Genomic DNA, 17,669 nt, shown 5'->3' with positions numbered 1-17,669 from the left:
CTAATTATAACCCATTTCATCTCTTCCTACTCTGCTCCCTCCCCTTCAGATCCTAGAGGACCTGGATGAGCAGATTTACTGCATCCATTTGCAGGAGGAAGCCCTTCAGAGGAGATTAAACGGTATGTCTGTGGGAGACGTGTTGGCACATTATAGGAGAGGGGAGGGGTTGACTGCCCTATTGGGTGTGATGGAGCAGGCCACACTGGAATCAATTAGCATTGAAAATTCAGTTAGGCGCACACACACACACACACACACACACACATACATATATATAGAGGCATTCACAAAAATCCACACATGCTCGACACAGGCTTTTCCCTAACCTCGTCTTAGTCTCATAACTTTCTGCTGAAGGACAAAGAAGCCAGGACGGCAAGAACCATATTTTATGTTTAGGAAGTTTTTTCCTAAGGATCTATTTAAGGCCGTCCAGTGCCACTGTCACTGCTGGTGAAGCGATTGCCTCATTTAACGTCAGGCTCAGAATGGTAGCCCGGTTAATAAGATGGAAATTAAATCTTTCACGAGAACTTTCGACTCGCCCGCCGCGGACGTTTGAGAGCGGCAACTTTTCAGCGGCTTCTGAATGCGAGGCCACGTTTCATTTATTTGGTCTGCGGCACAAAGCGAAAGTTTAAAGAGTTTAAGGATGTCGAAGGTGTTATTTTTTTGGCCTGCATTTCCTTTTCACGTCCAGTCTTCTGTGTTCCCAAATTCCTTGTTTGACGTTAAGTAATCTCAAAAAGCAGGAAGTATTTGGGCCGGATTCCAAAACCTACTTTAATATTAACTCAAGCACGCAACCAAGTGTACAGATGTGAGTAAATGAAGAGGATGAGCGTCCTTTCAAACCAGGGTGGTAAGCGAGATCGCTGCCTGATAACGCATGTTTTCGAATACTATGCCTGCCACCTCTATAGACTGCCACCAATGCGTACGGTTTCTTAGGACTCATTCCACACTGCCCTGCTTTGAACTAGCTGATAGAATAATTGTAATCTGTTCCTTATCATCTCCGGGGCCGTTTGATCTTTACAAGACGCTGTGAGGCAAAAAAATAACAGTGGTCAACATCTCGTGTTCTGAGACCAAGCTGCAGTTCATTGTGCTTGTTAAAGAGGTGGGAAAGGATGGGGAGGGAAGGATGTTGTTCGGTGGAAGTTAAACCTCGGGCTTATCGGACGCGAATGTTTTTACGCACATACTGTAGGCACATGCAAATACTCTCCGTTCTCGCTCGTACGTAGGCGAAACTGAAGGCTCGAGTGGCGTTCCTTTGATCTGCTGAGAGCATTAAGTAGAAAGCAGTTCAGGAACAGTTCACAGGACACACTCCAGAGACGAGCAATGCTGCCTTCTTGCTTCACCTGTGTCCGCTCTGCATCAGGCCTCTCTAATAGATTATCCTCTTGTGCAGTTTGTGTTTGTAGATGTGGACTGTTGAGCCTCATCAGTTGATGCATTCATGTTTATTTACATGTCTGGCCCTTTGTTGTTCCTCCCTCCACATGCAATTGCCCATTTGTAATGACATGCTGGTAATTTGAAATCTTGCAGATAAGGAGATTGTGCTTTAAGCCGGCTTGTTAGCCGTGTTTGTCTGCTTTCCCTCGTCAGGAGCATGATGATCCTAATGAGTGAAATATTTACAGGCACAGAATGGAAGAATGTTCAGATGCAACAACGTACAGTAAAGTGTTTATTTACACAGTGCTGCACCCGTTCTGTGCGGCTTTAAACGCATTTTCAAAGAAACGACTACATTTTTAAGTGCAGCAGACATTGTTTTTATCAACTGAATGAGATGAATTATCTTATAAAAAAAGTAATCCACAGATTTAACATTACGTCATCGTCTCATAAAATGATTATTGATGCAGCAGAAACAGCAATATTCGCTTCTTCCCATACAACCTCCTTTTTCTTCCTTCCTGTTTGTACAGATTTGTTTGATATTGAAATAGATTTATTACGTTTAACACATTAATAAATCGTAAGTGTACATTATAACTATAAGCTTGTTGATAGGCAGGAAAAAGTCACAAAAAAAGGACCTTTTTGGCCTTTCATTGCACAAACACAAATCCTAGCGGATCACTTTACAAATATTATGCATACTTTGTGTTTTTTAATTTTTACAATGCAAAACCTCGAGCCTAAACCTGGTGGGTCTCTGATCTGTAACCCGTTTCCAATCAGGTGCATCTATTTGTTGCCACTGCGTTGTTTCAGGAGAATAATGCAGAACATGGTTTTTAGTTCTGTCTCCTGTTTTACAGACAAATGAATCTCAGTCTGTGTTTGGTATCGACAGAGGTTAGTTATCAAAAAATAATTTAAAAAATCATGGCGCGAAAATCTTAGGCTTGTTTTATATGCTCTTATCTTAAACACTCCAAGTAGCAGGAGTACCTGTATATGCTGCGGTCCAGGCCAGTCCAGACCGCCCCTTCAAGACCCTGATCCGCTTGTCCAGATGCTATGCGGCACGATGACCTTGCCAGTGCCTCTGTTGTCTCAGCATGGTATTTAGCATATTTGCGGATGACGTAATTTTTTGACTGTGGAGAGGGTTGGAGAGGATATGTTGAATTACTCCAGGCTTTCCTGGCTGCCAGAAGCCTCACTCAGCATCTCTGCCTCACTGTAACTCAGTCTTTGACTTGACGCTGCCAGCAGAAAGAGAAGGAGGATATATTTAACTTCAGTTTGGAGTGATGTCATTGAAGATACTGCAGTTGAAATTCTCACAGTTTTCCCCTCAGCTTTTGAACAAGTGGTGATATTGTCCTTTGTTTTCAGTTTGATCTACTACTTTTTTGTGGCTGTTGACAACCTCGCTTTCATTCCAGCCGTGATTTATCTGTCCTGATGATGCGTGAGGCCATGTTTGGATATGCTATGCACATACAGTAGGTGATAGATTAGTTCATTTGCGGCTGAACATATTCGGCTCGCCCGGGGCAACGTGTTCAGTTCGTCTTCGGAGGAGAGACGCTATTGAACTATCCGTGACATTTCCTGTTGTGTTGTCACTGCATTTGCTCGGAGGGTTCAAAACTTTCCCCTGCTCAGATCCCGGGACAGGTACCTGCGAGGGCACAGACGCTTAACTCTTTCTCCCTCCGCTTATCTCGCCTCCTTCACCCACTAAAATCCATCCAGACAGGGCGTGTCATAATAACAGAGGGAAGAAAAGTGTCTGATCAAAGTGATTGGTCCTTCACTACCTGTAACAAAGATGAAAGATGGTATTTTTATTGCACGCTAGTAACGGTGTAACACTGAACTAATTGGTCTTGATCTGCCAGTCACCTCAGGGGATGCAAATGGATACTCTTCCACTTTGGCTCGGAGGGGCCTCTATGCTAGTGTGTCAAGCTGGAAGGAAAACAGAGTAAAATAGATAAATTAGCCTTAAATGAGCTGGCCTTGTGGTTTTCCTGGAGAATCCCTTGCTGTCTTATCCAGCCCACTCAACCAGTTGTGGCATGTGCTAGACAGCTCCTGACACAAGAGATTATTTTTTTACGTGTTTGAGATCACATTGTTATGTTCTGAGCAAGATTACCTGTTTTGATGGGATGTTTAATAAAGTCAAATACCACATGCTGAGGTAAGATGATTACGGTGGGAGGTTATCGCCCCCTTAATATATTTAGTCTTTGAGAAATGCCTGAAAAATGTTGTTTTTTTCCAAAGTTAATTAAAAGTTTCCCATGTGTTCTGGCAGATACGGGATTTCATATAAGGTGGCTAAAAGCTGAAATGTTTTCAGCAAAAGTATAGCTAATAAATTTAATTACTCATCCTTTTTATATATTCGTTATTTATGTTGTTTATTCAAGAAAAAAAAAAAAACAATTATATTCTGGTTCAAGCTTTTCACATGCCACAGTTCTCAGTGTTTTATAACCCTTTAATTTCGACCATTTAAAACTGAACTATTAGCGGATTATTAAATTTCTTTCTTTTCTTTTTTTTTACATAAATCAATTATCATACAGCACATTTATTTGACTTCTGTTTTCCCAGGATCCTCCTCATACACTTATACCCGAGGAAGTGTTTCTCACCAGCTCAAGAAAGAATTGGACAATATTAGAAATCAGAGGAATAAACTGGGTAAGTATTTGTATTAAGAGACAGGCCTGATGTATTTTGTCTTAAGACCTTGAATTGCCATGGAAATATATGCCAAAGGCATTAGCTTTTTACATATTGCTGACAGGCAGCCGCTTTCTCTTCATCTCCTTTAATTTCTTAATTTGGACTTGGACCAGAACTGCCTGATAATTTTCCATCCATTTTAGGATATTATAAATGAGGCCTGAGTCTTTTGGGGAGCAGGGTGGGGGAAGGAGAGCACAAAGGCACTTAGGATATTGGACAAGATGCAAACTTTATATTGTAGCAAGCCTTTTAGTGATGTCATTAATTTAGAAGGATGGTGCATATAAAGTGCACTTGGCAAACTTCTCGGGCAGGCAGGGTGGGTGCACTTTGAGAATAAGGAGGCCTAACAAGGTTGGAAATGGAGAAAGAAAGTCAATATGGCAAAAACTAAAGGGCAGTTACATACACATCGTAAGAGGACAGTGGATGTCTAGAAGACATAGTGCATGCGGTCCACGAGCTGTCAGCAGTGTCTACAGACATGACTGATGAGCTGTTGAAATACGAGGCAGGTATAAAATTGAAATGTTTCATCTGGCTCCGACGAATGAGACGCGTTAGCGGCACACACACACACACACACACACAAGCGCACACAAACACACAGAATTAATTTTGTTGCGCTTCTTTTTATCCAGGATTTATTATTGTTTCCACTAATTAAAGCCATGATGAGTGTGACTAATTAAAGAGGAAGAGCATCATTTTTAAAGGTTATGAAATGTATATTACCTGGAGGTGGTGGTGGTGTGGGGGGGTGGTTGTGATGAGAGGTGCGATTGTGTTTGATGTACACACACGATATGTTGTACCAAACCAAGAACTACAAACCCATCGAGTAAAGCCAGAGGGCGTGCGGTTCGTGTCGTTCACTTTGATGAACACATTAATTAACCAGTGGTGGAAAGTGGTTTGTAATGGAAGAGATTAGTTCATCACTGGATCTCGTTTCTAAAGACTCGGTTATACATATTCCTCTCAAAGCAAATAACCTCCCGCTTTGTCGGGCTCTTGTTTACCCTCAGAACGACGAAAGAAAGCATCGGGATGGGAGAAGAACTTGTTGTATCCCATAGTGATGCTGATCCTGCTCGCAGGAACGGTGAGTGCTGAGACTGACCTATCATTAAGCCCAAACTGTTTACTCGCGCGGCGCATGCAGCCTGGCTGGTGGCCACAGGGACTAACTCTGCACCTCAGAACTCATCTTTTTCCCACAGTCTGGGTGGGGAAACTACTTTTGTTTTAATGGCTGTTTAAGACAATGCTGAATAGCCACCTGCAAAAACGGTGATTTTCAATAAATTATAGTGTGGGAATACTATTTAGGTCGTCTGATACTGTGAGATAAGGCAGAAAGGCCATGTGAGAGGCACGGCACGTGCGTCAAACAGCCTCACATTGTTCGGGTTTTAAGAAGCTTGATGTTGGAACGGTTAACAATCACAAGATAGTTATTATGCATTACCATACTTGCAGATCAGCCCCTGCAATTCAGTTTGCATCACGGAGCTAGGTACTCTTTACTTTTTTATAATTATACCGTATGTAAACAAATCTTTGCCTTCCTCTGTGTCTGCAGACGATCTCAGTTCTCATGGTGGTGCTGAATATCCTGTACCTTCTAGTGGATGAGACCGCCATGCCCAAGGGATCCACAGTAAGCCTTCTGTCTAACTAAAGTGCATTTTTAGCTTGCACACACACACACACACACACGCACACACACAAACACACCCAGCCAGCCCGCCGCTCGCCTATCAGACCTGCCATGTCCCTGGCGGGGACATAAATCAAATTCCGGATATGCTCAGGTGCATGCTGGAAGAAAAGGCCCGACCAGATGTTAATCAGGCTCCAACCTTGTGCCTCTGGTTTTGTTTTGGAAGCTCATTCAAAGTCATTTCACAGCAGTGTGCAGATTCAATGAGCTTGCTACCTGTCTCATGTCCGCAGCGAGTGAATAAGCCGCTTTTCCTCCCCTCTGCAAAAAAAGCGAGGCAGGGCCAGGTGAAGGGCTCCGGCTGAGGAGCAGACTAACCGAGTGTGGAATGGATTCAGATTCTCATCTCCGCCTAACATGCGATGTGTTTTAAGCTCTGTGTATCTCATCTCATCTGCTTTTGACAGAGGTGTGTGTGTGCACGCACGCACGCACGCGGGCGCGTGTGTGTACTTTTGTGGTTGCATTCTTGTGTGAAAAGGGGCAACATAATGTATCCTATTTCTCCCTCATTTCATTTTGCGTCTCGCGGGCAACTGACAGAGCTGCCCTCGACATTCCAATTATTTTATTGAGCAGAGATGTTTTCTTTGGCTAGACGCGTCGCAGAAAATCCCCCAAATTACACTTGTCATGTTGCTTGAAGCTGTCCTCCCTGACAGTAAGGCCCCACTAAATGGTTTATGCGTTTGTTGAGCTGGATGGGTGCCACACCTCTGATCTCACAGAACTACGAGGCGGGGGTTTTGTCCTCTAAAACAATCAATACTGATATGATACCCATTTGTCCAATTCTTTATCCTTACAGTCTAGCTCGCAGCCTCTCTGCCCCTCTGGCAGAGAAATTCCCTGTGTCCGCTGTCTGGAAGCAGACAAGGAGAGTGGAGAAAATGTGATATAAGGACTAAGAGCGAGCGTGTGGTTTGATGTCTGGACAAGGTACTGCCAGAACAGAGAGACTCAGACTGTGGGAAAGTCAAATGAGGCCCTGATGCGCTGATTGTTATGGGAGGAGAGCACAATGGAAGTGCCGTGTCAATGTTTGTCTTCCCTTCCAGCTAAGCATCCTGCTGTAGTCTTTAGCATATTGAGCAGCGTCCCGCTCGGCTTTGCAGAGCGGAGGGCGAAAGATGTTAAGGAGGGAAGAGGAGGAAGAGTAGGTGAATGGAGATGAGGGGAAGATTTTACAGCTTTATGAACAAGCACTAAGGCAGACCAATAAAAGCGTTACTGCAGGCCCTTCTCTGGGTAGCCGGCACACTCGACGCTGTATTTTGTAAAATGGACAGTTATCAGTTAGATACTCGACTAATGTTGCCATTCTACAAACATACACACACGCTTATACGGCGCAGCTTAAAAGTATTTGCATGAAAATGACTCAAAGCTTCAGCGGATTTTCCTGCGGAAGTTCAACTGAAGTCCTGACAGTCGACCCAATCAAACAAATGAAAGAGAAATGTTATACTATGGTATGAGCAAATATTGCATATCTATCTGAGAGGTGCAAAAGTAAGTGCCCCTCTAGGATTACAAGTTCATTTCAAGGCCAAATTAAGACTCTTATATGTTCAGAAGTGTTTCCAGTTAATGTAAAGAGACTCTGAGAGACGTCGACCTTAAGGTTCAGTTCATAGGTCTGGTTCTACGGTTCAGTTCGGTTTGGGTCCCTTTGGGGACGGGGTCTCACCAATGCAAAGGTTAAAGTTTAATAATAAAAATGATAACAACAGCAGATTTGATTGACTTTGTAAGATTAATTTAATTTACCATAGCTAAACAAATAAATAAAAGTTCTTGATTCTGTCTGAATTTTGCCCTTTTTCCTTCATTCATTGCCAACAGATTTTCTTAGGCCTTATTCAATAGTGAGAATAAATGTAAACATTATTATTTGACTAGATGAGTAAATATTAGATGACATTTTCTTGTTGTTCTATATATTGTATTTTTGCGACTGTTTATTCTACTACTTGTTAGTTACAAGATATCAAAAGTGTGAAGGGCTCGCGAATATGTGCATTCAACCAGACAAATTGTTTAGGTCAACTTTAAAAGAGGCACCTTCACTGAGACCGAAGACTTTATTTCAGGTCAATAAATCTGCGTGGGAAAGAAAGACAGAAGCTGGCACAGATATTGCGACTGTGCTAACGCTGTTGACTGACCTGCAGCAGGCTGCAGAGACCCCCCCCCCCCCCTCCCCGTCTTTGATACACACAAACACACACTCCATCATTCTTCATGCCACCGAAATGAAAAGAAGTGCGCGCTGAAAGGAGGCGTACGGTGAAAGCGAGGTGTTCTGAGCGCGCACACACACTGCAAGCGCACACGTGTGCACACAGTCTTAATGCACGCCCGCCCTACCTCCATTAATAAATGACATCAGATGCCGTCTGCTAATTCTCGGTGTAACAGAAAAAAGAGCTCTGCACCACGGCTCTGCAGTAAGCTCCCAAAGATGACAGTTGCATAAAAAGGCATGAAAGAACCTGCAAGGTTTTCCTTTTCTCCGCAGGCACTTATACAAAGAAAATCAAGATAAGGACACTTAGATGAAATATATAATAATCTAAAACTATGACTGTTCTCCAAATATATACTGTGCAATTGTAATGCACTGTAAATCAGTGTTACAGGGATTACCAACAGCACTGTGTGTTTGCCAACTTCTCCAGAGGTTTGTGCACATAATATAGGGACATACACTATTGTAATACCCCATATTATAGGGTTAATGATTGCACGGTGCACTGCACTGCTGTATACTTTATAAATCCACATAGATATCAACTTGCATCATGCACTTTTGCAACTTGGATCCGTGACGTATTGTAGGTGCCCCATACAATGCACCGATCTTTTAGGGGATCAGGTCTGGTGCCAAGTCGAACATTTGCAAATATTTATCGTTTGACAACACAGATGCTCGGTATGTGCAGGGTATGTGGACGTATATCTTTTTCCTACTCCAGTATCAAAAGGCCTTAAGGGTTAGGGTGGCTGGGGGGTGGGGGGTGTGGGGGTGTGTGGGGGGGAGGGGGGGTCGGGCGTGTGTGTGCCTAGTGTATTTGCCGAAGTATTTGTTTTGTTGTTTTTATGTTTTTGGCGCGCTCTCAGCATGTACACTCGTCTTACCGTAAGCAATGTGCCGTTTTTGTTTGAACACCTGTTCACATATTGTATGATCGACAGTGATTTGCAAAGAGCCTCTTTCATCTTGTTCCATTCATTACTTAGCCAATTTGATTCTGTCTTTTCTCAAGTGGGGGAAATTCTTTGTGCACCGTGTACGCACTTTGCAGGATTTCTGTAATTGCACGTGTACAACATGGGCATGCGACAGCACACGGTGTTGCCGCTTCTTATTTTGCAACGTGTTGTTTGTGCGTAATGATGTTGAATAATATTTTTTATTTTTTTTTTCTCTCCATCCTCCAGGACCGAGGCATTGGGAACACCTCTTTGTCCACTTTCGGCGTGGCTCAGGCAGTGCTGGAGATCATCCTCATGTTGTATCCTTTGAGTGACCTCCCCTTTGTCTGTGGCCGGAGTAGCATGCTCCATGGCCAAGAGCAACATTGTCAAGGCAGCTTTGTTTACCCAGGACATAGTTAAGCCGGACACCTTCCGGAAAACGCGCTGCGCTGTTTCGTCACCTTTTATCGTAGCTGAAAGGGCGCAGCCTCGGGACACATAAAAAAGATGACTGAATGTTTTGCAAAGTGTTTTCGGTCCTTGATTGATTTGCCGAACAGCTACTTGATGGTGTCTTCCGTCGTTGGCTTCTACAGCCTGCGTGTCTTTGAAGGACTCACTCCCAGGAAGGATGACACAACCATGACAACGGTAAAGATGGGATGGAGGGAGGGGGGGTGGAAGGGGGGGGTGAAGTGGGGGCAAAGGGTGCTGAAACTGCTCCTGAGGACTGATGTGTTTGGGCCACCCTGTGTTTCATTTATTTCCGTTTTTTTTTCTCCTTTTCTTTTTTTTTTTAACCCCCTCCCTTCGCTCCCGCCCTCCTCTCTGCTCTGAACTCCTACTGCTCACTAATGTTTTCTTCAGGGCCCCTCAATGGCTTTAGTTGATCTGTTCAATATTTGTTTGTGGGTCGTGTAAACACTAGCAAGCTCCTTTCTTGTACATCAGAGGGAGAGGGTTTCTTGGAGGATGTGTGCTCTGCTCAGCCCACAGTGGCACCTATTCACTTGGTAATGAGTTTGGGAGTGGTGAGGCTTGTTAACTAGCCATGACGCTTCAGTGAAAGGACTTGAAAGGACAATAGAGGGAACCTGGTAATGAGCAACTTCAGAGGTACTAATTGTCTAATACGTGGAACCAATTTAACATCAAGTGGTGCGTGTATATGTGTGGGCACATCACGGCTAAAACCGCTGCAATTTGTGCTTCTTTTTTTTTTTTTTTTTTCTCTCACACTTCTCCTCGTGTTCTCTCTTAAAAATATCACGTTTTGTGCTCGAGAGATCTGAAATGTGACTGTTTGGTCTTTGTTTGTAGATCATTGGCTGCTGTGTGTCTATCCTGGTCCTGAGTTCAGCTCTACCGGTGATGTCCAGAACTCTGGGTGAGTATGTTTTGAGAGGTTGCGTACGTGTTTATTTCATAAATCACATTTAATGATTTGTGTAAAGATCAAATATTAATGCAGGAGTTTAGTGAATTTTCTGTCTTTTTAAGAGGGTGAGATGAAGATGAAGCTGTAGCTTGCGTTAGTATTACAACTGGAAACCGAATCCATCGCAAATGATTTTAGTTTTTGATTCAACCTGGTAAAGTTCACTGAGATAAAAGATTGCCATGGCCAGTACAAACAGATTTTTATCTCCTTTTGTTTTGTCCATGCAAACACCCAGAGCCAAATCTCTAAGGCAAGGAATGGTCCAGCACACCTGGGCGTAAACATGCATTTTTTGGATAAATCTAAGAAACAAGATACAACATGTTAATTAGTGAGGGTTACAGGAGCTGCTATCTGGAAATAACATAACCAGCTCAACATGAACAACCAGGAAGCCCAAATGTCCCTTCCCCACAGCCATTTTTCTACACCAACACCAACACCAACACCAGGCCATAGCAGTCGAATTCTCCTATAGTTTCCCATAGTGACGTTAGAAAGGAGCACGGGGAGAAAGGGTAAAAATGACAGGAGTAGCACCATCACAATGGCACTAATAAACATGCAGAGTGCAGAGCACAGCTGTTTAAATAGCGATATGTGTGTATGCGAGTACGTGTGTGTGAGACCAACAGAGTGGGAGAATGGGCCGGAGCGAGTATACAGTGACTCACTGGGAGCTTTACAAAATATCAACAGGTTCTGCTTTGTGACACTGAATAGATGAAAGGGAATAAATGCATGAGACAGAGTTGAAGAGAAAAGGCCTCCCAGCAAAAGATTTAAAAAAAAAAAAAAAAAAAAAAAGACGTGGAGAGTTGAGTGTGACGAAGTGAGATGTTAAGAGACAAGAAAGGGTTTTGTGTGTTGATGTGAGGCGTTGTTTTGTGTGTGTCAGTGGCGGAAACATCCCCCCCCCCCCCCCGCTTCCCCCACACACACACTGAAAAAGAAACTGTACCACCACGCAAAAGTGTGCTTATTGTGTCTATGTAGTAACAAATGTGTATTATGACAGGTAATGGTTGTTTGGAGACTCTCAACAGAAAAACCCATTTCATGTTGCTAAGAGGCTGAGCTTTATGCTTAGTGTTCAAGAAAAAAAGGTGTTTGCATGTGTCTTAAGAGCAGATTTGGAAAAAAAATATAAGACAAAATTAAGTTGGTTGAGCAATGTGTTTTGTTAGCGGCCATAAGCAGCCTCTTTAATAGAGCATAATCCTACTGTACCATATGACCCCGATGAACCAGGCCTGTCTCTTTGGTGAATGACCATCAGGATTTTAATGTCTACAACTGTACTGCCTCCACACTCCTGACATTTAAGACGGTGTTTTTTTTTCCCCCCTCCAATTAGATTTTCTCAAATTACTGAACCAAGATCAAAACCTTTGGCATTAGAAATGAATTTAGCCAGACCACAGTGGTTAGCCGTATCGACTGGGGTCTCCATCATCTCTCTGCCTGACTCTTTGCAGGCAATTTTGTTAAAGGTCCTCGATGCTTGCCAAACTGCTTACTGCGGCTGTAAATACATCTCTCCAGACACCGAATCGATTGCCCAATCTAATTGACGACAGAGGTTGTGAAGATGTTACGGAGAAGTCCAGAGGCTAAGGCTTCTTCGCTCCGACGCATCTGAATATGACTTCTGGACTCGGGATATCGATTCAGTAATTCCCTTGATCAATGCTAAAAATTAACGCAGCAGAAAAGACATCATTAATAACAGAAAATAGAAATGTACAGCGGTTTATTGAAAGCTCAATTATCTCCCTGCGTTATTTCATTGTCGGATGTCAGGGCCGGGCCATCCTAGAGAGCGGGGACAAATGGATTCGAGGGCCAGAAAGGATAAACAGAAAAACAACAGAGTGTTGAAGGTTTTCCAGGCAGCATGTGATCAGCTGGGGCAGATGGGTTGAAATTGGTGTAGTGGTGTGGAGCTCAGAGGGGCCCACAGGACAAACTGCTCCTCTGTCTTCCTTTATCTCGTCTGAAGGGGAGATGAAGTCCACCTGCAATCCACATATAGCCCCGCTCATCCTTTTATATTCCACCGGGAAAAAAAGTCCTTACACTTTTAGAAACCAAAACGTAGCCAGGTGACGAAAATAAACATAAACTTTGCCGCGCAGTGGATCAGTGGATGTTTGAGTAAGCCTGAGTGGATTTGCTTCTGTTTCTGTCAACGGGGAATATTTGGTGCTGCTTACCTTTTAAGAGGAGTATCTTTATATTTTGGGTTGCAATCTGCTAGGAATTGTGTGGCAAGATTGTGCTTGTCTGTTGTTTGAATTAGCTGAAGTCGTTAGCTTGGAAAGCTGACTCAGGTGGATGTGTGGACAGGTGACTGTGAATCTGTGGGAGTTGTGGGTGTGGCTTTAAGTTTTGTACGTTTACACAAAACGCTGTTATGTCCATCCGACTGATCGGGGGCCTGAAATGCACCACAGCCATTTAATATTTGGTCTTCATGATGAGATTATCCCTGTAACTCACGTGAAATAGTTTTTGTATGTTAGCCCTTCTTTCAGATTGGGTTTTTTACTTGTTGAAAGAGAGGGACCACTGGAGAAACACGCTTTCAAAAAGCCACAGAACAGACATTCCTAAATTTTTCAGTGTGCTGGGAAGAATTCTGCTTATGAACACAATACTTATCTTGTCAAACGGGGCCTTGGGAAAAAAACAGTGCCCTTTGTTTTTGTTTTTTTTTAAGAGTGTAGTTTATTTGTGGAGTTTGCAACAATTTCAACATTAGGAGAAATAATTTAGACCCTGTTGTCTGCCTCTGAAGAGCTATTACACTTTTTTTAGTGAATGTTGACTGGATTTCTAACCCAGGAATTTGTTTGTCTCCTTCTCTTTCACAGGCATCACCAGGTTTGACCTGTTGGGAGACTTTGGGAGATTTAATTGGCTGGGAAACTTTTACATTGTCCTCTCATACAACCTGCTGTTCGCAGTCGTGACAACACTTTGTCTTGTGAGGAAATTCACTTCAGCAGTACGGGAGGAGCTCCTCAAGGCTTTAGGTAAAACTATCTTTATGTTTCTCATACATACGTCACAGCAGGTGTATTCTTTGTCTGATAAATGGTCCGTTATTGGATATGAGAATGTAAAGAAGTCTGCAGATAACTTTTGACGTCTCAAAAAGCTGGGTTTACATGGAGACTTTTTCCTCATTGCAGTTGAAATCATTTCGTTTTACAGACGTGTGACATGCACAGATCGATGAAAACATCCCGTGACTGATCTCTCTTCTAATCGGCACAGTAGTTGCTATTGTCTTTACAGCTTGATTGGAAAGGTTTGTGGGGTCATGCCATTGTGTTAGCCTTGTAGTAGCCAGTCTTCAAGGTTTTCCAGCAAATTTCGTCTACGCTTTCGTCTATCCCGGCTTCGATGAATTTTTGATGGACCTTTTTAAACAGTTCTGTTTTTTCCGCGGCCTAAACGTGAGATAATGTCTAATTCTTTCAGAGTTGTTACAACAAGCAAACTTGCCACGGCGCCGCAGACCAGTTGACGAAACGTCACACAAACGTCACTGCGCATTTGCGTCAAGACAGAGCGTGCTCAGACAAAACAGAGCCTGATTCACCGATTCACCATTTACATGACTTTCGATCGGTTTGGGAAAAGTAATATGAAGCCATTTCATGAGGTTTGGGCCTGTTTGTTCCGATTGTGGCGTTTATACGGAGCATTTTCATTCAGTTTGGGCTTTTAAACCTATTGTAATGGGAATATATGGCTCCGTGTAAACCCAGCTAATTTCATCCAGATTTCCAACATTCGCTCCAACTCCAACCTACTCTCTTGCTTTTGTGGAAAGAAAGTTATTTCTCTCAGATGGCAAAAACCTGGGTGACAAACGAGAAGAAATTGCTTTAAGAGACAATGTGCTGCGAAACTGACAAAGTGACAGAGGACGGGGCTAGTCTCAAAGGCTCGTGGTGACAGGCCCTGGATGTTTGATACACAGGGTGGGATAGGTTTAGAGAACGTCAGACAGAGGCATTGAGGAGGAAAAAAAATAAAAAATCGCACATCAATACCTCTGTCTAAGTGAAAGTCTGAAGCTTTGTAATGAGATTTTTCTGCCTTATCTCTCACTGCCCAGGTCTGGATAAATTGCAACTGTCAAACAGCCCAACAGACCCTGAATCTGGGAAGCTCTCGGCCAACGGGCATCAGAAAACTCTGTAAAACGTCGATAGATCAACACACACACACACACACACACACTCGCGCGCACACACATACATGTTAGCACAGCCAAAGGGAGATTTCGATAGTACTGCCGGACTGCTGAAAGGTGAAAAGGATTGGAAGGAACTTAATAAACCCGGGCAGTGTCTGACGGATGCTGCAAATGGAGGCTGAGAGCAATTTAGCTTCGTGACATTCCATCCTCTGCGTCTCGGATGGAAGCTGGGACAGAGCCAGGGCTGAGACTGAGGAGTGAAATAGACTGGCATCACTGCAGTGACCTTCACGTTGACCTCAACCACGACTGTGACTTCAAACCACCCATCTCTTGCTTCAGGGGCATTCCCCTCCTTCCTCCTTCCTCCTCCTCCTCCTCCTCCTCCTCCTCCTCCCAGCTTTTGCTACCTGGTATTCTCCTACCACCTGTACACCGCTGCACTAGACAAAAGCAGATGAGATGATGCACCTTTTTTTTTTATATACATATATATCTATATCCGGCTCTGCTCGGTGAATAAACCTTCCACAATTCTTTTTTTTTTTGTTTTTTTTAAATGTCAGTAAGTATGTGCACTAGAAATGAATGGTCTTTAATTTTTGTTTTTTTGATTGTTACGTGAACATGAGGCATGATACGGTGTGAGTTTGTTATTTTTGGTCTCAAAAATGTGAAAATAACAAAATGTGCTTTGTGAAGCATGAAAATAAGTCATTCATTCATTACAGCCAGTACATAAACACAGCATCAGTACAGCGCTCATCATATGCATTGGCACTGTCATTCTTAATAGCGGGCGTCGCGATTTTCAGCACTCCTGCTGTCCTACGTCTTTTTATCTGGCTTTACTTAAGTGCGCTTTAACTTTATTGATGATGTCATTAGGTTGTATGAAGTAGGGTAAGAACTGTTTTTAGGTGCTCTAGATTTGACTGGAGCTACTCTACAAACGAGAAACTATGTGGGAGTTTTATCTGCTTCAGCTCCAAAGAGCAGGTTGATGTAGTGCATTTGAAGCTAATCCTAAGGTTAAAGTTTTATTATGCACATGATTTGTTTTGCTTAGTCCACTCTCCAGAAAGAAAGAAAAAATATAAATTGCAGGGCACAGAAATTTCTCATTATGTAAATGTTGTATTTAAATGTACATATTAAATTGTGTTTCATACCTCTTTTGCATTATTTGGATGTAAATACTGGGCACTGACCCGCTGAGGGTCTGACTCACTAGGTATTCTGTATTTTGTTGTAAATATATATATAAAAACAAAAACAAAACAAAAAAAAAAGGATCTAATGCAAACCTACAACAGTCTTCACCCACAGAACGCATGAGTGTAGCCGGGAGGAAAAACTGGGTGACTCAGGCCCCCTTTACATGTTGTTGTATCGCTGCATAATCTTCTGAACTGTGACGTCCTTTGTCTCCAGAACCACCTTAAATGCCTTACAAGCATCTCGCAGGCTTATTGTTAAGGTTGTTTCTCGTTCTGTGGAGTTTATGCTCATGTACCTACGTGTACATGTTCAGTGTGAGTCTTCAGACACTTCCACTGTGATTCCCTGTTTGCCACTGAGTAGTTTTTTGCCATGAATGTTGTCAATGCGGCTTCATTTTTAGACTCATTCATTACGGATGAAACTTGAGCTCTTGCTAGGGCAGAGTGGAGTGATCTGATGTTATTTTTTAATTTTATGTTACAGTAGATGTCATGTGTTTTCTCAGTAACTGAAGCGACATGAAGATAATAAGAAGAAAGGAATATTTAATATATATAATTTCAGGTGTTTGTTTCTTGGTACAGGCCATTTCTTACACTTTATTATAAAGACTGAATTTAAAGAAGAATTTACATCTTCAAGCCTAATAGTGATGAAGAGTGATGCCAACGTCTCCAATCGGACCTAAGAATGTTTTGTAAAGGCCGGTCTAAAACATATCATGGCTGAAACAAAAATGAATCCAAAGCAGTGTGATGTTTCTCATTTTCAAACATGCTATTTAAGCAGAGCAAGTTTACCAACATTTTATACGAGGAGAAAGAACTGGTAGATACTTGTTGTTTTGGTTGTCTGCCATTTCATGTGTTTCATGAGTGTGTGTACAGCTGTTTTATTAATAGATCAGACAACAATAATCTATGGATACTGTGAAAAATCAAAATGGCGTCTGAAAAGTGATGGCAAATCAGAAAGGATGATACTGTAACTTGGCAAAAGAGAACAGTAAAAAGTGTTTAATTTTTAATTTGGATGAGCTGCAGTTACAGGGTTTCAAGATGTTTCAAAGTTGTGCAACTGGACTCTGGGATAGTTGGCAGAGATATGTCACACACGCGATTACAAGAACTATAAATCATTATTATATTCCTCATAGTCGCCTCTGAAGAGAAAACTGACAGGGCCATTTTCTAGGTTGCCTTTACAGTACATCTGTGTGTTGTGTGGAAGTTCAAAAAGCTGAGATTTGGCCCGAGCGGTAAATGAAGCAGCTTTTATTTCTGTCCGTTTGTCAGTCGATCTCTGCATGTAATTTTTGGTACATGTTTTGTGAATGTATTTTTTTACGATTTCTCAGTTTGCTAAATGTTTCTGTTCCGTTATTTTTGATGTTTGTGTGTTTGCAAATAAAACAAAATGCTTTGACATCTTTTCACGTATCATTGTGAGACCTGGGACGTGAGGGTGGTGCTGTGGAAATGAAGAGAAACGCACTAGAAGGAGTTAGATAAGAGGTGCTGTCATAACTTCATCATCTTCTTATATCCTCATTTAGATTACGGTGAAATGTGTCAGGAAAAGATCCTTTGCTTTCTTGTAGAGTTAGACAACAAGCTCCAAAATCTCATGTATTAGCATTGAATATGAAGCTGGAGCTAGCACACAGTTAGCTTAGCATAAAG

General features: G+C 42.5%; 1 protein-coding gene across 1 annotated transcript in view; it reads left to right on the top strand.

Annotated features, from left to right (window-relative positions):
* The window catches only part of lmbr1 (limb development membrane protein 1), a 35,398-nt gene extending 17,986 nt beyond the window's left edge, over positions 1-17,412 (top strand). Inside the window, exons 9-17 of the mRNA XM_047568087.1 lie at positions 50-122; positions 4,042-4,131; positions 5,208-5,284; positions 5,765-5,842; positions 9,350-9,423; positions 9,667-9,757; positions 10,427-10,493; positions 13,424-13,585; positions 14,680-17,412. Of these exons, the coding sequence (XP_047424043.1) occupies positions 50-122; positions 4,042-4,131; positions 5,208-5,284; positions 5,765-5,842; positions 9,350-9,423; positions 9,667-9,757; positions 10,427-10,493; positions 13,424-13,585; positions 14,680-14,765 (798 nt within the window). The 3' untranslated portion in view covers positions 14,766-17,412. The remainder of the gene's footprint in view (positions 1-49; positions 123-4,041; positions 4,132-5,207; positions 5,285-5,764; positions 5,843-9,349; positions 9,424-9,666; positions 9,758-10,426; positions 10,494-13,423; positions 13,586-14,679) is intronic.
* Positions 17,413-17,669: the final 257 nt, after the last annotated feature.

The sequence above is a fragment of the Mugil cephalus genome, chromosome 18 (assembly GCF_022458985.1).
Source record: "Mugil cephalus isolate CIBA_MC_2020 chromosome 18, CIBA_Mcephalus_1.1, whole genome shotgun sequence".
In the NCBI taxonomy this organism is placed as follows: domain Eukaryota; kingdom Metazoa; phylum Chordata; class Actinopteri; order Mugiliformes; family Mugilidae; genus Mugil; species Mugil cephalus.
This window is presented reverse-complemented; position numbering and strand designations above follow the sequence as displayed.